The 27,342-nt window shown below is 46.8% G+C and overlaps 1 protein-coding gene across 2 annotated transcripts in view; it reads left to right on the top strand.

The window, feature by feature from the left end:
• Nucleotides 1–27,342, top strand: part of LOC135212025 (bifunctional 3'-5' exonuclease/ATP-dependent helicase WRN-like) — a 279,239-nt gene that overhangs the window by 5,409 nt on the left and 246,488 nt on the right. For both annotated transcript variants that reach the window (XM_064245317.1, XM_064245319.1), the window contains exon 2: nucleotides 22,428–22,665. In XM_064245317.1, coding sequence (XP_064101387.1) covers nucleotides 22,428–22,665 — 238 coding nt within the window. The remainder of the gene's footprint in view (nucleotides 1–22,427; nucleotides 22,666–27,342) is intronic.

The raw sequence follows: 27,342 nt of genomic DNA, 5'->3' as shown, positions 1-27,342 counted from the left end.
TTTTCTTTACAGCGCCTGAGTTAGACCACGTTGTAAAGAACCAATTTAAACTTTTGGAAATATTTAGCTCTCTTGATTGGACTATTGGCGCTTTAGCGACCAAGATCGAAGACTGTCCTTCTCTTTCACAGGATTTAGCGGAGGATTGGATTGGTGTTCTGTCCTGTGCGGACAAATCCATTAGGGATGGATGTGATGAGTTAGCTTCGCTCATCGCCTTTGGTACCCTTAAGAAAAGGCAACTTTGGTGCTCCTTTGCTTTTAAAGGGGTCACTTCTCAACAGAAGTCTGCTCTTTTGTTTGCTCCTTTTGTGAAAGATAACCTCTTTCCAGACGATGTAGTGTTGTCAATTTCATCTGCTCTAGATAAGAAATCGACTTCTGATTTGCTAGCACAGTCTACTAAGAGACCTAAAGCTCCTTCAGCGGCTGTTTCTTCCATTTCCCCTCTGGCCCAGGCGCCCTTTCGAGGGAGAAAACCCTAGCGCTTCATTCGGCCGAAGTCGAATTTGCGACCTCAGTCAAAGACCTCGGCCAAGGTCTACAAACCTTCCAAGTGAAAGCTCGGTTCTTCATGCACCAGTGGGAGGCAGGCTGGGTCTGTTTTGGGAGGAATGGGAAAACAGAGGAGCAGGAGCCTGGGTAGTTCAAGTACTCAAGTTCGGCTACCGTATTCCTCTCGTTTCACCTCCCTCGCTCTCACCTGTGCCAATTCCATTCCGGGCATACTCTCCGGGCTCAGACAAATTTCTGGCGCTAGCCGCGGAAGTGGAGGCGCTTATTCTCAAAGAGGCTATAGAGCAGATAGAGGGGGAATTTCCTCCGGGGTTTTACAATCGCCTTTTTGTAGTTCCCAAGTCATCAGCGGGCTGGAGGCCTGTGTTGGATATGAGCACCTTGAACTTGCATGTCCAGAAAACAAAATTTCATATGGAGACCACTTGGTCGGTTCTGGAGTCCATCAGACAGGGGGATTGGATGGTTTCTCTGGACATGCAAGATGCTTATTTTCATATTCCGATACATCGCGAATCTCGGAAGTACCTGAGGTTCATGTTCGAAGGCAAGGTTTTTCAGCTTCGGACTGGCGACCGCTCCTCAAGTATTCACCAGGGTTCTGTCCCCGATAGGCAGCTGGATTCACATCTTAGGAGTAAGAATCTCCCTCTATCTGGACGATTGGCTTCTTCGGTCGGAGTCAGAGAGTCGGTGCATGAAGGACTTAGCAACAACTCTGGCTCTTGCCAGAAAGTTAGGAATTCTGGTCAACAAACGGAAGTCTCAGTTTGTACCTTCGCAGAGCATCCTCTATTTGGGGATGACTCTGAATGCTCAAGTTTTTCGGGCTTTTATGTCCCCGAAGAGGGTCCAAAGCTGCCTGGAAACAGTTCAAGAGTTCTTGGACTAAGAGGTAAGTTCTGCCAATCAGTGGATGAGGCTCCTGGGCAAGTTGACTTCGGTGGAGAAATTCATGAAGTTGGGAAGACTGCACATGAGACCTCTGCAGTTCTTTCTGAGAGCTTCTTGGTGCAGGAAGATGCAACTGGATTCGATTACCTTTCCTGTCACAAACCAAATAAAAGAAGATCTAAGGTGGTGGCTGTCTCAGGCAAGATTGGAAGAAGGGTTAGATTTACGACCATCCTCCCAAACCTACAGTTCTTTTCCGGCGCGTTGGACACAGGTTGGGGAGCCCTGCTGGGGAATCACCGTGCTTCAGGAGCTTGGTCAGCGAAGGAGAAGTTCCACATAAAGTCAAAGGAACTTCTAGCAATTTTCTGGGGCGGAAGACAGTTTGGAAATTAGTAAGAAGGGCAGATAGGGCAGTGCATTCCGACAACTCCCACGGCGCTCTCGTACGTGCGGAAAACAGGGGGGGACTCAGTCTTTTCACTCTGTACGAAGTAGACAAGGATCTCCTCCTGTGGACAAACGAGGCAAATATTTCAGCTAGTTCCGAGATTTGTTCCGGGAAAGATGAACGTCCTGGCGGACGAGCTAAGTCGTCAACAGCAAGTGTTACCACTGGAGTGGACTTTGGACAACAAGATTTGTCAGAGACTTTGGCTCCTTTGGGAACGACCGTCCATAGACCTGTTCGCGACATCAAGGAACAACCGTCTTCCTCTCTTTTGTTCTCCAGTTCCAGACCCTCTATCTTGGTCGGTAGACACAATGCTGTTGGATTGGTCGGGTCTGGAAGCTTATGCATTCCCTCTGTTCGGACTAATAAGAGAGGTACTGAACAAGTTCATGTCATAAAAACAATGTAACACTGACGTTTAATCACTCCCTTTTGGCCCAGGAAAGAGTGGTCCCAGGCCTTCTCCAGTTGTTGGTAGACTTCCCCAGACTTCTTCCTCCAGAGAAGTGGCTTCTCAAACAACCTCACTTCAAGAGGTACCACCAAAACCTGTCCGCTCTGGCTCTGACAGGGTTCAGACTGTCCGGAATCTTGTCAGAGCGAAAGGGTTTTCAAGAAGAGCTGCAGAAGCTATCGCCTCGTTGTAGGAGAGAGTCTTCTAACAAGCTCTATCAAGGTAAGTGGAGAATCTTCAGGAGTGTGGTGTAGAGGCGCTAAAGTCTCTACTTCTGCGACCTCTTTAACAGAAATAGCAGATTTTCTTCTATTTCTTAGGGAATCTAAGAAACTAGCTCCCTCTACGATCAGATATAGAAGCTATGCTTTCTTTGGTTTTTCGACACCAGGGTTTGGATATTTCCTCCAACTCGGATCTGTCGGACCTCATTAGGTCTTTCAAAACCACTAAGTTACCTCAAGATACAGTGGCTTGGAACTTAGACGTGGTGCTTAAGTTCCTCATGGGTCCACCGTTTGAACCTTTGAAGTCGGCTTCACTTAGGAACTTGATAAGAAGACTTTTCTTATTGCCCTAGCTTCTGCAAAGCGTGTCAGCGAATTGCACGCTATAGACAAAAGAGTGTTGGTTTTTCTCAAGGGAATGCTGTATTTTCGGTCTCTTTGAATTGAATTTTTCTAGCCAAAAACGAGAATCCGTGTAATCCTTGGCCTAGGAGTTTTGTGGTTAGGTTCTTATTTGATTTGGTAGGACATGAGGAGGAAGAAAGGCTCTTATGTCCAGTCAGGGCAATTAAGCAGTATCTTTTTGCCACTAAAGAGATCAGAGGCCAGTCGTCTAAGCTCTGGACCTCGGTTCAAAATCCCTCTCGTCCTCTTTCTAAGAATGCTATATCGTTCTTTATTAGAGAGCTTATCAGGGAAGCTCACTCGCAGTCCGAGAACGAAAATCTTTCCGTTCTGAGAGTTAAAGCTCACGAAGTTAGAGCAGTTGCTACTTCTTTAGCATTTAGAAAGAATTTATCTCTATCTACGATTCTTCAGAATACGTTCTGGAGATCGAATTTGGTTTTTGCGAGCCATTATCTCAAAGGGATAGAAACAGTTGCGGTTTCTGGCATGGTGTTGGGAGAAACGGCACAGGGGTCGTCACCTCTATGCTAACTTTTCGCATTGAAATAGGTCGTTGAGTTCAAGGGAAGCTGGGGGTACTGAGTACCTGGGATACCCACCAGTCTGTTAGGTCAGATTTTTAATAAAGGTTGGGTATACTATATGTTTTTAAATCTGGTGTTGGTGACAATGTTTTGTATGATTGAATTGCTGGTCTTAGCCAGGGCAAGCAATCTTTGTTGTTGCTATCCTCCGTCAGTCAGCCTTGACTCGCTTGAACTACGGAAGGATTCCACTCCTGGATTCACCTGGGCAGCTGTACCTGGTTCTCCTGCGAGTGGAGGGAGATGACGTCATCACCACCAGTGTTGGCGACGCCTACGCGCCAAATTTGAATTTAGTCTCCTGCCGCTCGTGGAAATCATGGGTGTATAATTGTTTCGGTAAGTATACAATAAAATTTCATTTTACAAATGAAAATTCCATTTTTATTGGCATATTCTAAGCTTTTAGCTTCTTGGGTTCAGATGTCAGAATCATAGGCTAGGCTACAGTAGCAACTGCCAACATAGGCTAGGCTTTTTGCTAAGGGACATATGCTAAAGTCCTAATATATGCAGTAAAAATGGGGTTGAACATTACATGCAGTTGAATATTACTCAAATATGTACAGCATTTTGCCTTTTTGGAGTCATATTTCTTCCGTCAGATCGGCGTTGTAACCCTAGAACATGTGTTGTAAGTCTGGAAATATAATTTACTGGGGTGTTTTTGTCGGGCTTGGAACGAAGTAGGCAATTTACATGTAAAATGCGGTTCAAGATACGAAAAGCTCAGGTTACGAAGGCCGCCTCGGAACGGATTAATTTCGTATGTCAAGGTACCATTGTACGTATTAGTGAAAATATGAGAAGTCGTATTCCTGGGGTCATGGTTTGAATTTAATGCATTTTTACCTTGTAAGCGGTGGTTTTACCCTTACTACCATCACAAATGAAACTCCACAGTGATTATTTGATTTTAATTATACACATTTTGTTCTTAATTAACTTCAAATTCCACTTAAAATACGTGAGAGTTTGTTTACAACAAAGCCATGGTGGGAATAATTTTTCAGCCCTGTTGTACATTTAGTGAATTGTGTATGACAAAAAGTTTGTACTTTTTTTGCTAGCACTTTTCATTTATTTAAGTCTACTACTATTTTGACTTTTTTTTATTTTTGATAATTGTATGGCTGAAATAATGTTTTTCATTTCTAATAATTGTACGGCTGAAACGGCTGAAACAAATGTAACCTTTAATGTGTGCTAGGAATGGTAAGACATCGTTGCAAATTTAGTGGAACTTGACACATACGCCAATGCCTTTATAAACTGTTTCCATGAATTCTAAATGTCATAGTAATGAAGTAATGATAAAATTGCTCTAATATTTATGTATATACATATATTACAAATAGATACACTAAATTCACTTTTTTCCACAGTTTTGTGTAAGTCTTATCCCAAGTTTGGAGGGTAAACACAAACCAATTGCTGACAGTGATAACAAAAATAGAAAAGCGCGAACAACACATCATAGTTAATATTCACAGCAAAACCAATGAAATTTGCAGCAGAACCGATGCAATTTGTGTTTGGAAACTGGTTACTTTTACAACAATGAATATTTTAAATTTATGCAATTTATAATTTATTCTGGTGTTTTAACTAATTATTTAAATGTTATGTAGCACAATCGTCTTTTCTTCCTGAACAATTGCCAAGTTTCCCCGGCCGGAAACATAAACACCACTGTCGTTTAAGATTATTGTAAAGAAAGGGTTAAAGCGTCTATGGGTAAAAGTAGTGTGTGGATTCAGCACAGGAATGGGAAGTTTGTTTACACAAGTGATTCCGCAAACATCGAGATGGCGTCACTCATCTATATGTTAGGTGTTTTTTAGTAAAAATTTGAAAGCATCATGGAGGTACTTTAGCACTGCTCATGGCTAGACTTTCATAACTTCTGTTTAATAGGAAATTATATCCTTAATTCTTACTTGGAGAAAAACACTTACTTCAAGAGGAAAGTAGAGGTCTCGAGGTGTTGCTTCACGGAGGTTGGCTTGTGATTGACCTCTAACTTAGCTTATGGCAGTGCTAAAGTTATTTTTGGGAAAGTGGCTGCGTTACCGTTACAGGTGGCTACCTGGCTGCACAGCGGTGTTTTACCCTAAATGACTAAGTGGGGACATAGCAGCCACCTCTAACGGAATGCAACCACCTTTCCGAAAAAGTACAGGCAGTCCCCAGGTTACGACGGGGGTTCCATTCTTGAGACGCGTTGTAACCCGAAAATCGTCGTGAGCCGGAACATCGTCAAAAATCCTAAGAAAACCTCACTTTTAATGCATTGGGTGCATTCAAAACTATGTAAACTGCATTCTTAGTGCATTTTTCATATAAAAAACTTCAAATATTGATTATTTTTGCATTTTTTTTTGGTGCCATATTTTCTTTCTGGCAGATGGAGTGTTGTAGGCGTCGTAACCCTGGAGAAAAAAAATAATATCTGATGAATATAATTGAAAAGCGCCTTAACCTCGAAACGTCGTAAGCCGAACCTGTCGTAACCTGGGGACTGCCTGTACTTGAAAATTCGCTGCCATGAGCATCAGTTGAGTTGTGGCCCATCGAAGCAGCACACCGAGACCTCTACGCTCCTCTCGAAGGAAGTGTTTTCTCCTAAATTACGAATAATTGCATATTTGGAGTATTTTTTTTGGCAAGTAGCTGCGTTCCGAGAGAGGTGGCTGCTATGTCGCCGCTCGGTCATTTATCCTATGGTCTAAATATCGCCTATTACCTAAAGAGAGATGTCTTTTCTCATACAATAGGTATTAATGAATAAGGTTAGGCTAAATTAGACCCGGGGGTTGGTTCAGTTATTTAGGAAATGGACTGTGAAGCCTACTTTCATTAGTAACACCTTCCATGAAAAGGCAGGACACTGTCCTAGGCCTATACCAAATGGTCTACAAAAAGCACTGCACTGTCTAACAATGAAATTATTAATTGGACCTATACATAGTGTATGTATTCATATTCTGGTCTGAGTGGTTGCGATCCCTCCCAGGTGAAATCCAGTGACAGACTGCCAATAAATTGTTGGTTACCTGTCCACACGTGCTATCAGCTGTCAGTCGTTCTAAAGAACTTTAGTTAGTTCCATCAGTTCATTAGTTCTGGCAAGTGGACTGATGCCACCACAGACTCGTCCACACATACGTTTTAAACGTCAGTTTCAATGAATAAGAGGGAGACTTGACAGGTAAGCTTGAGCGTGATTACCCGGCCATAGGCTAATGTTTTATCCCCTGTGGTCTACATCTAATGATACTGAGGTTAGGCTGATTTGCAGCTTTGAATGTAGGGAAAACTTGAATGGGAGTGAAAGGTAGATTCACCCTATTTTAATGTATTTTGGAAAGCTGAATTGGTCAAGATTAAAGGTATGGAGTAGGCTACTGAAATGCATGCTGTAGCTTGTTCTCTTTAATAATTCAAGTTCCCAGACACCTGACTTCTTGATTTTATCACTGTGATAGCTTGTCTCATTCCTAATCCCCTTATGGGAAAAAAGTAGTTGATATATTAAAGCATTTATGATGATCATCATCTCGTGGTGTTTTATTGTAATTTGTTAAGTTGCCCAGTCATAACACTGCATTATCTCTGGATCGGTTCAGAAATTGGTTCATGGATCCATACTAAAGTAGTACTACTCAGATTTGCTTGGCTGAAAATTAGTTGGAATTGTGGTTCTTATCAAAACATGGCTGTATTAGGACTTTATGATGTGTATGATAGCTGCAAAAAAAAACAGTTCTAGGAACATGATTTTACAGTGATATGTCAGGGATTTTATGTGCCTTAAGAAGACTTATGGACAGTTTAGGTGGGTAGATTAGCTCCCCTAACAAGTATTAGGTATGGAATTGCCAAATTTGCATATTGTTATTATTAAAAAATATATGTTTGTTCATGATACTTAACTGTCAGATATATATACTATAGCTGTATTCTCCGAAGTCCGACAGAATTTCAAAACAACTCCCGGCACACGCAGTGGTCGGCCAGTTGGTTAGTACCCATTCCCGCCGCTGGAGGCGGGTATCAGGAACCATTCCCATTTTCTATTCAGGTTTTCTCTGTCGCCGGTACTGTCAACACCTGTTTTCAGTACCTCCATCTTAGGATTTTGTGAAAAAACTTTCATTGCCGCTAAGTATCCTAATTGTCTTTCGATTTATTGACTTAGATTTGTGGCTAGGCATACGCTATCATAGATTGATTTGAATTTTATTGTTCTTTGCATAAGATGTCTGAATCTAGTTCGACTAGTTTCAGAGTTTGTTGTCTGCAAGGGGTAAGGTCAGTCTACCGAAAGCTTCGGTAGATCCTCACTTGGTATGCACGACGTGTACATGTTTCTTTGCTGAAAGATCAATGTAATTAGTGTGATGTTAAACTGATTCCGAAGGAAGACGTATGATTCGTATGTACGCAAATTAGAGCGTGATAGAATCAGGAGGTCTTCCTCCAAGCTGCATCAGTAAACAGAAGTCGGGGTAATGAACCTACTAACCTCCTGTAGACTTTATTTTGCCTAACCCTGTGGTATGGCCTACGGGCCTTGAGGAAGTGTCCGTGAGAGGTAATGCCCTTTCTGTTATGGTGGATTCCATCCGTAATCTTGGAATCTAAAGTGCTCGCTCTCCAATCAGTGTTGTGAGTGTAGTGATGTTGAATTAGTGTCCCTAGTGTTGTGAAGGGGCGTCAGATCGGCCCCATAATGCCTCTAGGTATAGACCTCTGTCGGACTCCCCAGTACAGGGAGTGGGCAAGTCGAAAACCGAAGGAGGGTTATGGGGACTCCCCACCGATCTGGCGTCCCTTCGGCAGGACCTGAAGACGCTTCCCAGGCTGCCAAAGATCGTGCACGTGCACGTACAGGGGTTGGAGCTCTCGGAAGGACTCGCGCCCTTTAAACAGAAGCTTATAGAGGAGGACTCTTCACGTCCTCTCTCTCTCTTGTCATGCGATTGCAATCGTCGCCTTAACATTTTGACGACTTTCCAACGCAGAAGGAAAAAAGGACGTCGTCGGAGCAGGACGCTTTTGAGCGCCCAGATTGCTCTAGCATTGTTACTATGAGAAGGAAGAAGGCGTCCCCTCATCCCTCGTCTTCTCACAAGAATCAGCCCTTCTCGGTTGTCCTCGTTTTCGCCAAGAGAAGGGCAAAGCACAGTACCGCAGGAAGGATTCGAGGCTGTCTGTCAAGTCAGGCAGTCTCCTTCTCCTTCTTCTCCTCGCTCGTCGCCCTCTACATCCTCGCACCCAAGAGTGCGCTTCTGGAAGTGTCGATGAGTGTGAAAAAGACGCAAGATGTCGCACAGGCGGCCGTCGTTTTTGTCAAGAGTTGCGAACGTCCTTAAGACTCGTCCTGACGAGTACATCTGCTTATGACGCTCGCGCGCTTCATGAGCGGCGCGCCCCTCTCCAGGAAGCCTCTCAAGTTGCTCGTGTTGACGCTGTTGGGGCCGCCGTCACGTCAGGAAGCTCTCCATGACGCTTCTCTTGATGTTCGTTGCTCTCCTCTTCGGGACGCTCTTCAAGACGCTCACAAGGATGTTATGCAGGACGCTCGGCGTTCTATACATCAAGATGCTCGGCAGGACCCTCGAGAGGACTTTTTTCAGGATGCTTGGCGTTCTATGCAATCAGGATGCTCGGCAAGGCCCTCGCGAGGATGCCTTTCGGAACGCTCGGCGTTCCTTTTTTGAGCGCGTTTCTGTAAGTGTTCATTTGCATTACAAAGACGCAAGATGTCGCACAGGCGGCCGTCGCCTTTGTCAAAAGGTAAGGAAGGTCCTTAAGGCTCGTCTTGAAGACGATCGCCGTACGTCTTCTTATACTGCTCGCGCACTTCAGGAGCAGCGTGCGGCTCTCCATGATGCCTCTTGGGTGGCCTTTCATGCATCAGGATGCTCGGCAAGATCCTCTCTGGGATGCCGTTCAGAACACTTGGTGTTCTATGCACCAATACGCTCGGCAAGACTCTCGCGAGGACGCCTTTTGAAGACGCTCGACGTCCTATGCATCGAGACGCTCACCAGGACGCTCGCGAGGAAGCTTTTGAAGCTGCTCGACGTCCTACACGTCGAGACGCTTGCCAGGATTGCTAGCGAGGACGCTTTGGGAAGACGCTCACGTCATAAACATCGAGACGCTCGCCAGGTCGCTTTTGAAGACGCTCGGCGTCCTCCACCGTCATGACGCTCGGCAGAGCACTTGCCAGGACGTTCTTCAGAAACGATAGGCGTCCTACGCATCAAGACGTTCGGCAGGATTCCTGCAAGAACAAACGCTCGTCAAGAGGGACGCTCTTCAGGACTCTCCAGAGGACGTTCCTTTACAGGAACTTAATAAAGATTCGGAGTTGGCGGTGAGGCATACCCGAATTTCTTCTTCGAACCCTCCTTCAGATAGAGGATCCCTTGCTCTCCTCTCTCGCAGTGGGCGTCGTCGAAGAAGAGGAAGGAGCTTGGTCTCGTCAAGATGTCCACTCGCTTTCTACGAAGGGAGCGTTCAATAGAATCCATGACTTGGATGACTCCAGAAAAACGCAAGCAAGGACTTCCTTTGCCTACTTCCAGCAAGGTTAAGCGTAATAGCAGGCATTCCGATATGAAACGGAAGAGGAAGCTGGTTGGAGAGTTCTTCCTTCTTCCCAGGACGATTTTGCCAGCCAGATAGACCATCTGAAAGGGCTGTTCAGGATGATGGATATTTTTAGCTCCTATATTGGTATTTCGGAGCCCTGGACCTGCAGTCTCAGGGCCCTGACTCTCTTTCTCTCGAATAACTATCCAACCTGCATGGATAAGGTAGTCAGGTTGGTTCTGGTGAGCTGGCATCTAGAATAAGACTCTAGAAAACTTTAAGCAGATTTCGGTGTCATAAAACGCCTCTTCTGCGTTCGGGACTGCGCTGCTGAAGGGGAACATTATGTCCTACCTGCCGTAAGCCCAGCCTCTGACCAGGAATCCTGCCCCTTCCTCGATTTCTGCGGGAAGGGAATTGGGAAGACTATAGCTCGAATTCCTGGATTACTTTCTGTCATGCAAGTGGGTTTCCACCATTAGCAAGATACTAAACGTTTTGTCAAGTAAGTGGGTAACCCTCATTGACAAAAAATAAACTCGTTTGTCTCGTAAATGGGTTAGTTCTCATGACAAAGATCTCAATAACATTTTATCGCGTAAGCGAATAAGCTCTCATTGACAAGATTCGGAAGAGCTCTCATTCATTGGTCAGAGGCTCGTCCAGGAAAAAGACTTGTAGACTATGTCCATGAAGTCTTATGTCCAATAACATAAGAAGCTTGAGCTGTCCTCAGCTGTTTCCCCTCTCGGTCCTCGGTTCTCACTTGAGGATCTCCTTCGAACTAATACTAATTCGTTTCTCTTGGCGAAGAGAACGAAGACATTCGATTTCCATTCTCTCTCTTCCTCGTCGAGGAAAGAATGTAGTAGAGAATTAGCTGTCCAAGTGACTACAATACTCTACGTATTTTACCTTTGCATTATATTAAACCACTGTATGGTTCAAGTCATATACGCATACCGTAGTTACCTCTTACGGATGGCAAACGGAAAAGGGGGGGGGGGGGGGGGGACTATTATTCTAAGTGAATTTAATCGGTACTCCCTGCAACCTTCCAGGAGTTTCGGTGTAAGGACAACGTTTAAAGGTATTGTTACGACAACACCAACTCAGCTTCTGTATTTAGCGAATTCTGTTTCGCTTAAATATGCCTGCTTGAGAGTTTCCTTCTGCTCGATAATAATAACAAACCTATTCCTTCGTAGAATGGAGTAGCTGGCAACTCAGGCAGAATAGTGCGAGACGGCGAATGTAGGCTGCTGTCACTGTAGATCAACGCACTACCAGCTAGTTCTCTGCATGCGCGGTTGGTTACGTCTCTCTCTCCTGCGGGATTGACTGACTAACTGTATCTCTGCCCTACAATCACGGACTTTAGCCTCGGGCTGAGGGGAATTCTAGCAAGCATGAATGAACATCGCCTCGCTTTGCTAAGAATTTTCAAACAGAGATATCTCTTAGACGTTTTCGGTGCTGTTTACCGCACTGTAACAGAATTCTGTACGAGTCTACCGCGGCATAGCACTATAATATGCTCTCCTGCTTATGCATTGCGCAGCCTTATTAAGGAAGGAAGCATGCTCAGTGAGGGAATGGGATGAGTCTGCTGGGGACCATTTCCTCGCTGGAGAAGCTTGTTTTCCTGAATGGACTGCAATTCAGACCTCTACAGTTTTTCCTACCGGAAAAACTGAAATAACATCGAAGATCTAGAAATGTTTCATTCTGAAACATCTCTCAGTAGGTCAAGGATCACCTCAGGTGATAGCGAGAGGGTGCCAGGCATCCGGACAGAGGTACAGATGTCCTGGCACATAATCTAAAAGAATTGGAAGCAATTCGGTTGGCTCTCCAGTTCCTCGAAGAACGAGTTTTTGGCTGAGTGGTCCAGATCATCTCGGACAATTCCACAGCTCTCTCATATCTCAAGAAGAGAGAGCCGGTTATGGGCACAGGCACGGAACGTAACGATCCTCAAGAGGTTCGTTGCACGATTGCAAGCACATCCATGCGGATCTTCTCGATCGACGGCAGCAACTACTGACGTCTGAGTAATCTTCGCTTAGAAGTATGTCGAGAGTTGTGGAGACTTTGGGGACGTCCTTTCATAGATCTCTTTGCAATGTTGAAGACGAAGAGGCTTCCTCTAGACTGCTCCCTTATTCTCGATCCAAGAGCTGTAGCAATAGACGCCATCCTATAGTATGGAATGGGGATAGATGTTTAGTCTCTTTTCCCCTATTCAAACTCTTAGGAGATGTAATAAGATAATTGCTGGCGTCAGAGGGAGCGAGAATGACGCTGATCGCCCCATGTTGGCCTTCGAGAGGCTGGATTCACAGAGGTCACGTCTTCCTAGAGCACTTTCCCAAGGACTCCCTTCCCGAGAGAGTCGGTCTACTCTAACAGCCTCACTTCGAGAGGTACCTCAAAACCTCTCCGCTCTGAGTCTGACTGCGTTCAGACTGTCGAGAAGTTGACCGGAATGAGAGGATTTTCAAGACTAATGGCAAGTGTCATTGCCAAGGCAAAGAAGTGCTGCCTATCTTGCAGTGTACCAATTGGAGTGGGGCGTTTTCTGGAGATAGTGCAGGAAGAATGGCGTTTCTCCACCTCGACCTCTGTGAATTACATTACCGTCTTCCCTTTCCGTCTGAAGAATGGGATAAGTTGGCAGTCCCAACTATTAAAGAATTTGGAAGCATGTTGTTGACGGCCTTTAGGCTCAGAGATTTGGTTCTGTCGAACAACAAAGCCCTTCACGATCTTTGAGGTCTGTGGAAATCTCGAAACTGTCTAGATCGAAGCTTCCGGCATGGAACTTAGACGTAGTCTGAAGTTCCTGATGTCAAAGCATTTCGAACCTCTCCTTTCTGTAAACTTAATGCACGTGACCAGAAAGGCTAATTTTCTAACCACTCTAGCTACGACAAAGAGGGTTAGTGAGGTTTAAACCATCATCAGACGTTTTGGCTTTAGAGGACAGAATGCGGTGTGTTCTCTAAGCCTTCCGTTCTTGCCTAAGAATGAAAACCCGTCTAACCCTTGGCCCAGAAGCTTGGAGATCAAGGGGATGGCACAAATTATTGGGCAAGAGCCAGAGAGAGTCCTGTGCCCTGTCAGGGCTCTCAAGTTTTATCTAGATAAAACTAAAGAAAGTCGAGGTCCTTCGGACAATCTGCAGTGTTCCGTAAAAAGACCAGACTTGCCCATGTCGAAGAACGTCCTGGCATTATTGTTAATGAGTTCTTTCAAAGAGGCTCATTCGTCATGTTTGGACAAAGATTTGAAATCTTTTAAACTGAATGCTCACGAGGTGAGGGCGCGGCCTCGGAAGCATTTCAACAGAGCATGGCACTCAGTAACATCCTGAGTGCCGTGTTTTAGCGAAGCAACTCTGTGTTCGCTTCACACTCCCTGCGGGATGTGAAGACGACATATGAGATCTGCGGCTCGCTAGGGCCATACGTGTCCGCAGACACAATCTTGGGGGCAAGAAGTACCACTCTTCCTATCCTGTAGAAAATGGTTAGGAAGAGCTGTTAATTTTAGTTGTTGGGTCGCCGCCAATGGCGGACTTCACAATTCTTAAGCCTTAACTTTGGCTAGGTTGGTCAGGTGGTGATACATATTACTTCTTAGCCCTCATGGTATGCTCATATGGTCTAGTCACATTGTGGTCACGCTCCCATTGACAGATCATCTAGAACTCACCAGCTATATAGGTCACTACCTTGCTGGAGACTCTAGTAAAGCAAAAGCTGACTTGGGTGACAGTAATCACGAAATCAGCTTTGCTAACAGGTGGAACCAAGATGTCAATCATCTGCATGCAGTTTGTTTCCTAAAATCATTCTATTCTCCAAAGTCCGACAGAATTTCAAAACTCCGGCACACGCAGTGGTCGGCCAGGTGGTTAGTACCCATTCCCCCGCCGCTGGAGGCGGGTATCAGGAACCGCATTCCCGTTTTCTATTCAGTATTTTCTAATGCCACTGTCCCCTGAGGGGAGGTGGGTGGGTACTTGATTATATATATCTGACAGGTAAGTTTCATGAACAAAATGATATTGTTATGATACAATAAAGTTTGTTGTTTTCATACTTACCTTGGCAGATATATACGTTATAATCAAGTACCCACCCACCTCCCCTCAGGGTCAGTGGCATTAGAAAATCTGAAATAAAAAAAAAACGGGAATGGTTCCTGATACCCGCCTCCCAGCGGTGGGAATGGGTACTAACCACCTGGCCGACCACTGCGTGTGCCGGGAGTTTTGAAATTCTGTCGGACTACGGAGAATACAGCTATATATATACTGCCAGGTAAGTATGAACAAACTTTATTGTATCATAAGAATATCATGTTACTTAGTTTAACCTGAGCTGAGCTAATTTATATTTAACTCTCAAAGGGCTACCCATAAGATACCATAAATTGATGCTGTATCAATCTGGGTAAACTTTGCATAATGTACATGTATAAATATGTGCTCTACAATTTATTTTTTTTTTTAGCATAAATGCAGTTTTAGAATTAAGTGAAAAAAGTAAGTGCTTTATTCATTGGCAAATCATCTGAAGATATGATAATGGCCATCAGCAAATAGATGTTTAGAGTAATAGCCCTGGTTTGGTGATTCATGTAGGTATTATAGATGAAAAGTGGTGAGCTTGGATTTGAATAACTTGATCCAAGACAAGATTAAATATAACCTTCTTGACTGTAGTGGTGGTGATAAAGTTTTTTAAGACACCCTTGATTACAAATTAAAATATTTCAACACATCATTAGTCAGGAAACCCAGAAGTTCTCTTTCAGTGTTTTTTTATTTTCATACATTCAACTTACCTGTCAGATATATACATAGCTATCGACTCCGTCGTCCCCGACAGAAATTCAAATTTCGCGGCACTCGCTACAGGTAGGTCAGGTGATCTACCGCCCTGCTCTGGGTGGCAGGACTAGGAAACCATTCCTGTTTTCTAATCAGATTCTCTCTGTCGCCGGTGGTATCAACATTGTTGTTACTACCTCCTGATGGAATTCTTTTTTCACAACGCTTTTGATCATCTCTCGCTGATATTTGGTGACGTACTTGGATCGGTTGTTTGGCATTCGCTATCGTGGACTGTTTTTTGGACTTGGTTTTGGAATTTGTGGATATGCTGACTCTAGTGTTAGTTTTCAGAGTGTGTGTGAATGAGGGCTGTAAGGTGAGGATTCTGAAAGCTTCGGTAGATCCTCACACTACATGCAGTGGTTGTAGAATGGTTGAATGCTCGATTGAGAATACGTGTAACGAGTGTGAGAAACTGAGTGCGCAAGAGTGGAAGAATCTAACTTCTTACTTGAAGAAATTAGAGAAAGATAGAGAGAGGAAAGCGGCTTACAAAACCGCAGAATGTCTACATCTCGTGAATTAACTGTCTAGTTCTGTAGCTTCTTCCTCTGATAATCATGCCCATTCTGTTTCAGCCCGTTCACAAATTGCTAATCCCTCTGGTTCTGCTTCGAAATAGTGGAAACTCAGAGCTTCCCTTCAGAAAATGCAGGAAAAAATGGCAGCATTGGAAGGTAAGGAAAGTGAATGTGGTTTCGCTAGTGATATTTGTGTCCCAGTGTAGTGGAGGGGGCGTCTGGTCGTCTCTGCGACGCTCCCAGGCCTAGACCTCTTCCAAGCTCCCTGGCCCGGAGGAGAAGAAAGTCGAAAGCGTACGGGGGTTGTGGAGAATCCCCAACGATCAGGCGTCCCTTCGGCAGAATCTATCACATCACAAAACTGCCAAGGACCGCTATAGGAAAAGCGTCCTTCGAGAGTGCTTTTCGTCTTCTAGTTCGCCTCTCCAGAAGAGGATGGAAGGAGTCGAAACTTTTCGTCCGCTGAAGAGGAGTATGAAACGAACATGAGCTCAATTCTAGCCGAGCGCTTCTCTGAAGAAGATGCGCCTTCGGTAATAAAGAAGGCTAGAAAAAAACACAAGTCAGACTCTGGTTCTTGGAGATCCTAGAGCGCCTTCCAGATCTCCCTCTCCTGATTCGAAAGATTCCTCAACCAGGAAAATTTTAATGAATGTGCAGGAGCAATTAGCCTCGTTGGTAGGAGTTCTTTCTAAGGACCCTACTCGTAAGAAGGATGATAGGCTTCCTATTAAAAGATCTAAATACCGATCCCTGTCATGCGCAACGAGCCTCCGGGGAGGTGTCGCACAGGCGATCATCTCCGGCGGGAACAGAGCGTTAGGAAGGAGAAAAGTAAGAAAGGAAGTTACTCCTGTCAAGGCGTTGGCGCCAGCCAGGAGCCAGGCTCCGAGTAGCGCAAAGAGCCAGAATATTCGGTACAATGTTCAAGATCTTCAACCAAGCGCCAAGATTTAACTGAAGAAGAAGATCCTGTTAGGAGTAGAGCGCCTGCTAAGCGCATGTACTTGTTAAACGAAAGGCGTCTACCATGATCAATACTCCTACTAAACATCAGGAGTATTCAGAGCTAGTTACGCCTTCCAAAGATCAGGAGTATTTGGAGCGACATACTCCTGTCAGGCGCCAAGAGTCTTCTGACCCTCGATAACTCCTCCAGGCGCCAGGAGTATCTGAACTTAATACTCCTCCCAGGTGCCAGGAGTATTCGGAATTTTATACTCCTCCCAGGCGCCAGGAGTATTCTGAACTTAATACTCCTCCAGGCGCCAGGAGTATTCGGAACAAGATGCGCCTACCAGACGCCAGGAGTATTCGAAGCGCGGTTGTGCCTGCCAAGCACCAGGAGTATTCCAAACACGTTACTCCTTCCAGGCGAGATACTCTGCCGTGCGCCAGGCGCATTCTCCCTGCATGAAGAGCCTGACATCCGACAGGAGTCCCTCCAAGCGTCAATCTTTTAGCAAAGAGAGAGTAACTCTTAGTCCCTCTCCAATTAGAAGTGCTTCTTCGGAAAGGAAGAGAGTAAGGGAAGAAACAGAGGAAAGAAGGGAGCCTTCTCCTTCCGAGCCTATGAACCCAGAAGATGCCTCGGAGGATGAATGACTTAGTAAGGAAGGATTTTCTAATTACAAAGTTCTTTCGTCCTTCTTTTGGAAGAATATGGAGATTCTTTAATGCCAGCCGCTCCTCCTCTCACGCTCTCTGTTTTCGAGCACGAAAAAACGCACAAGTCTTCCTCCTTCCTGAAAATGAAGCCTGCTATATCTATGAGGAGGGCACTACAATCTCTTGACTCCTGGTTGAAGAAGAAGAAGGAGTTAGGAAGGACAGTCTTTTGTATGCCTCCTGCTAAACTTACGGGGAGGAAGAGGCATTGGTACCGAAACGCGAAGAGAATAGAGATTGTCTCTGTCCGTTTCGGCTGAGTCAGACTTCTCGAGTTTAGTAGACTCATCGAGAAGACACGCTTGAATTCAGCAAAAGTAACATGGGGTCTTTCGGAAACGGACCACCTTCTCAAGGGACTTTTTCACACATTTAGAAGTTTTTAACTTCCTGGATTGGTCCCTTGGGGTTCTTGCCAAGAAGTCTCATGAAAAAGGAACAACTGGACCCAGAAACCTTAAATAGCATCCTCACATGCATTGATAAGGCTGTTCAGGATGGTAATCGGCTGAAGTATGCTCCCTCTTTGGTGCGGAATTTTAAAGAAGAGGGCGGTTCACAGTGCTTTCCTCACGAAGGCCGTCTCTCCTTCGCAGAGGTCCGCCTTATTGTTTGCGCCTCTCTCAGAACATCTTTTTCCCTCGCAGTTGGTGAAAGGACATTGCCCATTCACTGACTGAAAAGGCCACTCAGGATCTCCTTAGACAATCCTCAAGGAAAATAGACCTGTGGCCAGTGAGGAAAAGAAAGGGGCTTGTCCAGCTCAGCAGCAGCCCTTTCGAGGAGGCCTTCCAGCTAGATCTATCGCCAGAAGGAAGTCAACTGAGGAAAAGGGGTAGGTCTTCCTTCCGTCCCTTTAAGAAGGGAAAGTGAGAAATCTATCCTCCAAACACCTGTAGGAGCCAGGTTACATTTCTTTGCGAAAGCCTGGGAAGACATAGGATCAAATCCTTGGACGATGTCAATCATCAAGAAGGGTTATTACATCCCATTAAAGGGACAGTCCTCCCTTAACAACATCACCGAGGGAACTGTCCGCCAGATACAAGGACCCTGTTCTGATGGATACTCTTCGTCAAATGGTGGAACAGATGTGGGACAAAAGAGCAATAGAGCTGGTGCTGGATCACAGCTCCCCGGGGTTTTACATCGCTTGTTTCTTGTAGCAAAAGCCTCGGGGGGGATGGAGACCGGTACTGGATGTAAGTGCGCTGAACAAATTCGTAAAACAACAGAAGTTCAGCATGGAAACGTCTGCTTCAGTCCTTGCAGCACTGCGTCAAGGAGATTGGCGATGCGTCCCTAGACCTTCAGGACGCATTATTTCCACATCCCGATTCACCATTCGTCGAGGAAGTACCTTCGATTTATGTTCGAGGGAAGGATCTATCAGTTCAGGGCCCTGTGTTTCGGCCTTTCTAACGGCTCCTCAAGTCTTTATGGACGTGATGAAGAATGTATCAAGACACTTTACATTTGAAAGGGATAAACGTCTCCCTGTACCTGGAGACTGGCTCAATCAGAGCCAGGTCTCAAAAGCAGTGTTTGGAGGATCTGTCAACAACACTGGAATTGACAAAATCATTGGGATTGATCGTGAACCTCGAGAAGTCTCAGATGATCCCCAGCCAGAAAACGTGGCTTATCTGGGGATTCAGATGGATTCTCTGGGTTTTCGAGTTTTTCCCTCTCAAGAGAGAATAAGGAAAGGCTGTGCCACGGTATCGAGCTTCTTAGGGAAAGAGCGCACTTCAGGCGAGGGAATGGTTTGAGGCCGTTCTGGGGAAGGGAAAAAAACCCTTTCCTCGCCTCGAAACAGTTCTTTCCACTAGGAATACCTACATCGGACACGTTTTGTTTCCAATCTCGGAGGAAATAAAAAAATCATTTAAGGTGGTGGTTGATTCCCTTAAAAGAAAACAAAGGGAGTATCCCAGCAAGTACGGAACCCAAGCCTGACATTTTTCTCAGACGCGTCGGAGTCGGGCTGGGGTGCAACATCGGGATCCAAAGAAGTGTCAGGCACCTGGTCGGCAGAACAGGTGTCATGGCACATAAATTGCAAGAACTTTAGCAATTTCACCCTTGCGCTAAGAGCTTCGAACACATAGTCAGAGGCAAGGTTGTATAGATAAACTCAGACAATACTACCGCTCTGGCTTATGTCAAGAAACAAGGAGGGACTCACTCTTTTGCTCTCTACGAGCTGGCAAGAGACCTGTTGATTTGGGCGAACCAAAGGAAGGTAGTTCTTCTAACGAGGTTTGTCCAAGGGGAGAGGATTGGGTGAGAGGGGGGGGGGGGGGACAGACTGAGCAGGAGGTTCCAGGTCCTTCCCACAGAATGGACACTCCACTCAGAAGTCTGTCAGAGCCTTTGGTATCTTTGGGGGAAGCCTCAAATAGATCTGTTCGCCACATTCCTCTCCAAAAGGATAGACACATTTTGTGCCCTAGTAGAAGATCCCAGGGCTTATGCAACAGACGCCTTTCTCCTGGACTGTGGCAGGGCTAGATGTTTACGCTTTTCCCCCGTTCAAGATACTGGGGGAAGTAGTCAGAAACTTCGTGGCATCTGAAGGAACCAAAATGACTCCGATTGCTCCGTATTGGCCATCTCAGATTTGGTTCACAGAGGTAATGGAGTGGACAGTGGACTTCCCCAGATCTCTTCCAAACAGGATAGATCTGCTCAAACAACCCCACTTCGAGAGGTACCATCAAAACCTACCCGCTCTTGCTCTGACTGCCTTTCGACTATCGAAAGACTTGTCAGAGCGAGAGGGTTTTCTCGCAAGGCAGCAAGCGCAATTGCTAGAGCCCGCAGATCATCTACTAGGCGAGTGTACCAATCGAAGTGGGAGGTATTCAGAAGTTGGTGCAGGTCGAAGAAGGCTGTCCTCTTCCAGTACCTCTGTGACCGAAATTGCGGATTTCCTTCTGTTTCTTAGAGAAAAGTCGCATCTCTCTGTACCGACTATTAAGGGTACGAGGAGTATGCTTTCAGCAGTCTTTAGAAACAAGGGATTAGATTTTACGAATGATAAAGATTTGCCACGACCTCATTCGTTCCTTCGAAACATCAAACGTCAGTGGAACCTAGGGTTCCAAGCTGGAACTTAGATGTGGTTCTTAAATTTCTATCCTCCGAAGAATTCGAACCACCACACACTGCTTCATTTCGTAATATCACTAGAAAGTGTTTGTTTCTGATGTCTCTTGCAACAGCAAAAAGAGTCAGCGAGTTGCACGCCCTTGAATCACGAGTCGGCTTCAAAGGAGACTCTGCAATTTGTTCTTCCAGTCTCTCCTTTCTTTGCCAAAAATGAAAACCCTTCGAATCCCTGGCCCAGGAGCTTCGAGGTAAAAGGACTTACTAGTTTGGTGGGCAGAGAGGCAGAAAGATCCCTTTGCCCAGTTAGAGCTCTTAAATTCTATCTGGACAGGAAGAAGCGAGTTGGGGGGTTTTCGCAAAAAGGTCTTTGGTGCTCAGTAAAAGACCCAAGAGAGCAATGTCCAAGAACGCCTTAGCCTTTCTTTGTTAGAAGTGTTATTACGGAAGCTCATAAGAATTGTCCAGATGATTCTTTTAATCTTTTAAGAGTGAGAGCCCATGAAGTTAGGGCAATCGGCAATTTGTATATTGTGTTCCAAAGAAATAATGTCCCACTTAAAAAAATTTATTTTGGATGCAAAAAGCTTATTGGAGATGCAAAAAACTCTGTGTTTTGCACATCCTCATTACTTAAAAAGGATGTTGCGAGTTACGTATGAGAAATGTTTTTCTCTAGGTCCGTTTGTGTCAGCACAGACGGTTGGCTGGGTAAGGGAGCTAGCACCGATCCTTAATAATGTATGTAACCCTCTTGTTAGATGTGTTCTCGAGTTTCCTGTGCATGGAAGTGTCAGTTGTCGCACAGGCGACCTTCACTTCTCTTCACTAGGAGATCGAGTGACAGCTGACTTTTAGAGGGGTACAAAAATTTTTTTTTTTTTTGTACTATTGTATGTGTGGTTATTGAGTTTTAGTTGTTTGCTAAGAGTTTGGGGATAGCTCTTGGCAATCTTAGAACTAACACGGGTGTTAGGTTCGGGTGATCGGGATCGGTTGTCGTGCTCCTTAAATGAAGGCGTGTTGTCATATAAGCGGATGTGCTCCCATTGACAAATGCCAGTTAGGCTCTGTCGAGTAATGTGGATGATACCCCATCGACAGACCCACAAGAACTCTTGGCCACAGATCACTATTTCGCTAAGGCTCTTGAGGTGAAGCAGACTCCTGGACAGTAGTCACGAAGTCTTCCACCTGATAAGGTAGGAACCAAGGTCTATAAATACCTACAACATATGTTGTTTACCTGTCTAGTCATGTAAGTTAGCTGTCTCTTGCCCTCCACCAAAGGGTGTCAATCAGCTATGTATATATCTGACAGGTAAGTTGAATGTATGAAAATGATATTGTTATGATACAATAAAGTTTCATACATACTTACCTGGCAGATGATATACAATTGAAGACCCACCCAGCCTCCCCGCAGGAGACAGGTGGAAGAGAGAATCTGATTAGAAAACGGGAATGGTTCCTAGTCCTGCCACCAGAGCAGGGCAGTAGATCACCTGACCTACCTGTAGCGAGTGCCGCGAAATTTGAATTTCTGTCGGGGGGACGACGGAGTCGATAAGCTATGTATTAATATCTGCCAGGTAAGTATGTATGAAACTTATGTATCATAACAATATCATTTCATTGTAATGGCTATATCCTGGACTTTTAAACTTCAAGACTTGACTAATTGAAGTAAATGCTCTAAATATGTTTTCATTCAGTCATCCATAATCAGGTTTGGAAATGTGTAAGATGGATAATTTAATGCCTCTTTTAAATAGCTTTGTCTTCAGTTGATCCGAGTTACTTTCTCTTTACAAATAAAAAGATATATGGTGATTTTCCTCCAGTTTGACACCACAGTAATCTTTTAAGGTGGCTGAGATAACTTGTTTTTTATATATCCACTTTTATGAATTTAAATGAACAGGTAACTTTGACATAATAAAATGCTTGTAATGAAAAATAATGGGAAGATCAGCAAGTTTTTATATGTATACTCTTCAAAACTTTAGGATAAGTTGTGATAGATGAGTATGTGTAGCTGGTTTGTTGAAGTTTCTACAGCTGTAATTTTTCCTTGACAGGATGACTTCTTCCCGTGAAAATGATGAAATCAGTGGAGCTATTGGAGCATTTATGGAAGATGAATATTATGAGGAGATGGCAGCTGGGTATTTTGAGGAGGAAGAGGAAAGGAAGAGTACCAAAAAATCTCAAGCTTATGAGGATATACCACAAGATGAATTGGAAGAAATATTTGAAAATATTAATGAGGATTTTGATCCTGATACAGTCCCCTCTACATCGTCCAAATCATTGTTGGTATGGATTGTTTTTTAGTATTTATTGAAAAGTTAAGAGTGATGTTTTTCTTTAGTTCTACATCATGCTGACTGGAATATTGCTCACAATTTAAAGTTTAAAGAGGTTTTCTATCATTTGTAATGGAAATTGTTCCGACACGTAATACAAACCCTTGGTCCTTTACATAAGGAATTACCATACAGCGCCAGCTGGACTGGTCGTAAGATTTTTAACCAAGGTAGTTCGGTAGTAACTGCTTTTGTCTGATGGTCGGGAGTCCTTCCCGACTGGAGGTAAACACATACACTTTGCTTTCGGCCGCTGTCGGATGTAGACGTGTGTTCGCCTCTCTGCCCGCCATCGTCGTGAGATTTTCATTGTATATCAACAACGAAGCTATTATTTTCAACGCTTTTCCTTGTGTATTACTAGTGTGTGTGACACCTGTAAGTACTTATTGTTTTTTTGTTGTTTTTTTGTGGTTTGCATTGACAACTGGAGATTGTGTCATGCAAGCCCACGAAGACGAGAAAGCCCCCTTGCCCCTCATCCAGCCGGAGATTGTGCCTTGGTGTGGAGGCCGTAAGTGTGGGGCCTTTAGTTCCTCTGAATCTGTGGACCCTCATGTATTGTGTACATGGTGCCGAGGCGCGAGTGCTCTCGGGCCGTGCCATGTGATTTTTGTGTTTCATGGTCAGAGGAGCAGTGGGAGTTCTATGAGAAGAGGAGGAAGCCATGTAAATTCGCCAAGATGTCGTCGGAAAGCTCTCCCTCGACACCTCTGGTGATTGACATGACATGTTGTCTTCCTTCCTCCCTCCTAGCCAGCTCCCGCCTATGGCTCTCCCCTTCGGGGGACGTGTCCCATTCTGTCTCTTCGTTCGATCTGTTGAGCGCAGAGGAAGGAGCATGATACCCTGACCTGGGGTCTTCGGTCCGTTTCAGGGTGGGATCTTTCCCCCCCCAGAGCGAACAGGAACCCCCCACAATTAACCTGACTGTTGCTTCCCCAGGTGTGTCTGCCTCCGTGGGTGGAGACCTCCGGCAGGTTTGGCGATCGTTGAGTCTTCCGGGCACTCCCAGTATCCAGGGGCTGTTGCAACATCTGGCTGCCCAGTGACCCATGGGCAGTGACGATGACCACCACCCCCACCCTTTCAACACCAGGGTATGCCATGCCTGCCGCGCCGGCCGCACCTGGTTTACACTCAACATGACCTCGGTTACCCCTTCGGCCACTGTACAAGACCCCCCAATGACGTTTGTGTGCCACGGAAGGAGATGGTTCCTCCGGCGGCCTGGTTTTGCTGTCCTCGCCCCGGCCCCTGACTTTGAGGGCCCGAAGAGCTCCCCGCTTGACTGTCCACCGGTTCCTGTGCCTGTTCCTGCTGTCTCCGTTCCTGCCCGTGGTTGTGGTGCTCCTTGTGCAGGTTCCTCCGGACAGGTGCAGTTGGGCCATGTTGCTACGGCAACTGCCCCAGCTCCGTCCTTGATGGAGGACCTGTCGGTTGTCCTAAGGAACGCTGACGAAGAAGTAGTCCATGAAGAAGAGGAAGTGTCGTCGTCTTCATCGTCTTCATCGTCGTCGTCTTCTTCGTCATCTTCTGCCACCTCTTCCCCTTCGACTTCCAAGGCCTCACAGCCGAGGAAGAAGAAGGTGGCCTCGCCCCCCCCCCCCCCCCCCCCCCCCCCCCCCCTCCCCTCCCTAGGAAGTCTCACACAGAGACTTTTAAGGGTCTGTCCCACTCCAGTGGGACAGGTGGGTCTTCCGCTGGTCCTCCTGTTCCTTCGGGAAATGGGACCCGTCTCTCCTTCCCCAGGGAAGAAGTATGATGGGGACTGTAGGGGTGCCAGCTACAACTGGTACCTCTGCTCCTGGTTCCAGAGGTTCCACCTCCGGACCAGGAACAGTCACCGAGTTGTACAGTCACATACCAGTGACCGTGCAGCCAGGGTCCAGACCGTTGAGCCTGCTCACCGTCAGGACCCAGGCATGGAGCGGAAGACTGGCAAGAGTCGCTCAGGTGACTCTCGCCCAGGCCGGCCATCGCTCTCGTGGCGATCCTCGGTTCCCAGGTTGACGTGATGGTCCCACCAGACCGTCCACGTGTTGAGGCTAGGAAGAGGTCCCCCGGTCACCAGGTCCAGCTCGGCTGGACTAGGTACTGTGGCGCGTCGAGAGGACATGGCTCGCTCTCACCCAGTCAGTGGACACTACCGGTCACCCGACCGTTGCTCCCACCGGGACCGGATGGCTTGCACAACTGGTAGCAGTTCTCCTGACGCACGAGGCCGTCACTACTGTTCTCGGTCCAGCGCTTCTCCTCACGGAGACCGCTGGTCCAGACCTGCAGCTCGATCGCCACTGCGGGTTGGCGATCGCCTGCAGTCCTCCCAGCCCACCGGCTCTGCTGGTAGGCGGGGTGGGTAGGAGCGTAGGGTCTTCCTCATCTGTCCCTTCAACCTCCTTGGGCTACACCGGGAGAGGAGCGAGGCGAGCAGGGATGACCGTGAGAAGAGCACTCCCCACGGTCCCCACCACGAGAGCCTACGACCCTGGCTCGGTCCTTGGACTTAGCAGGTCGTACGCCCAAGTGGTTGGAGGAGACCACGAGGGGTCTGGCGAGGTTTTTCCTTCTGAAGGAAGAGTGTCTCGAGAGGTGATCGGTCTGGATGGATCTGATGGTTCAGGATGCGATCACCCCCAAGATACAGAGGTCCTTTGCAGAGGTCATCGCGCTGATTCGTCAGCACAATGACCTCTGGGAAGGATGGTGGTTGCTTCCTCCGAACCTCCATCGAGGTTGGAGTCTTTCTGGGTACCCAAGAAGGAACCCAGAGCGATGGTGGGTTTACCCCCAATCCACCTTGGCTGATGGTGTGCTGGGCCATGTCGACGCTCTCGTCTCCGGACAGGAGGGTTCGCTCAGGTCCAGCAGGTCAGACAAGCTGCTTCCCCCTACTCTGCCTCGCTAGCGGCGTTTCTATGTGCCATCGGTGGACCCATTGCCGACCAAGCAGGTTGACCCGGATATAGCTAGGCTAACTCCGGGGGTGCCTCTCCATCACCTGCTGGCTGAACACCTCTGGTTTTCACAGCAAGAGGCATCGGCCCTGGAAGCGACTGCCATGACAGCCTTCCAAAGCTGTCTCCTGGCTGGACCTGTGGTCCCTCACGGTGTCCAGAGTCGCAGCCTCCTCGGGAGCTATCGTTCCCGAGGAAGACTTGGCATTCGGGAGACTGTGCCAGTTCTGGAGGGTAGGGCGGGCCATCTCCTACCTCGCCCACCAGATGGCCAACCTGTGGGCCAACCTAGGGTCCTGAGGGGAGGCCGCCATCTCCTACCTCGACCACCAGATGGATCAACCTGTGGGCCAACCTGGTCCTGAGACATCGGGACTCTGTCCTGGCTCAGGTGACCAGGGCGGCCGGTCGAGAGGTGACTTTAGGTGTACGAAACGGACCGTTGCTGGGTTCCTCCTCTCTCTTCCCCAGAGAGATGGTGGATGCTGCGGTGGAAAAGTGATGCATTGATGAGAGTGACCGCCTAGTACACCTGGCAGTCTCGAAGGCTTCTAGGCAGCCTCGAGCAACTGTGGCCAAGCCTCGGAGCTTGGCTAGCTCGTCCTCTGCTTGCTTCCAAGACACTAGCTTCGTCAAGGTCGAGAGGAAAGACCCAGCCTTCATCTTCTGCTTTGAGGAGTGAGCGTCAGCCCTCCTCCCAATCCTCCTACTCCCGTGGGAGACCTGCCAAGTGGAAGCCGAAGAGAGGGAAACGCTAGGGACGGCATTGTTCCCCCTCACCTGCTGCCGGTGCTACGGAGCCGAGACCTGGGTAGTGGATGTTCTTAGGGAGGGATACCTATTACCCTTCGAGTCGCGGCTACCCCTCACTTTGCACCCGGTCCATCTTCAGACATACTTTCCTGGTTCTGCCAGGGACGTAGCACTTCAAGAAGAAGTCAAGACCGTGTCGAGCAAACGAGCTGTGGAGATCGTGCGAGATCAGTCGCAGGGTTTCTACAGCTGACTCTTCCTAGTGGAGAAGTCTTCGGGGGGCTGGAGACCGGTGATAGATCTCTCTCCCTTGAACCGATTTGTTCGCCAGACTCGGTTCACGATGGAAACAGCACACTCAGTGCTCGGTTCCATCGGTGAGAACTACTTCATGCTTTTTAGTGGACTTGAGGGATTTGAATTTCCAAATACCCATCCATCAGTCCTCCAGGAAGTACCTCCGCTTTATCCTCGACGGGACGGTGTACCAGTTCAGGGCGCTTTGTTTCGGTCTCTCAACCGCCCCACAGGTGTTCACGCGAGTGTTCACTCTGGTGTCGCAAGCCCATTCGGTCGGGATACGTCTTATGAGGTATCTTGACAATTGGCTGGTCCTGGCGAGCTCCCGCTCGCAGTTGCTGCAGGACAGAGATCGACTCCTCGACATATGCCGCAATCTGGGGATCGTGGTGAATGTCAAGAAGTCAGATTTCGAGCCCAAGCAGAGGATAAAATACCTGGGCATGTGATCGACACGGTAGCAGCACGTGTTCCCTTCCCCCAGACTCGTGGATCAGCAGGTGCAGGGAGCAGGTTCAGGAGGCAGCCAGACGGTTCCTGTCTCGACGGGAACAGTCAGCTCAGTACGTAGTGGCAAGTCGTGATCGGGTTTCCCAAACCTGTCGTCATTGGAGAGA

Source organism: Macrobrachium nipponense, chromosome 40 (assembly GCF_015104395.2).
Source record: "Macrobrachium nipponense isolate FS-2020 chromosome 40, ASM1510439v2, whole genome shotgun sequence".
Taxonomy (NCBI): Eukaryota; Metazoa; Arthropoda; class Malacostraca; order Decapoda; family Palaemonidae; genus Macrobrachium; species Macrobrachium nipponense.
This window is presented reverse-complemented; position numbering and strand designations above follow the sequence as displayed.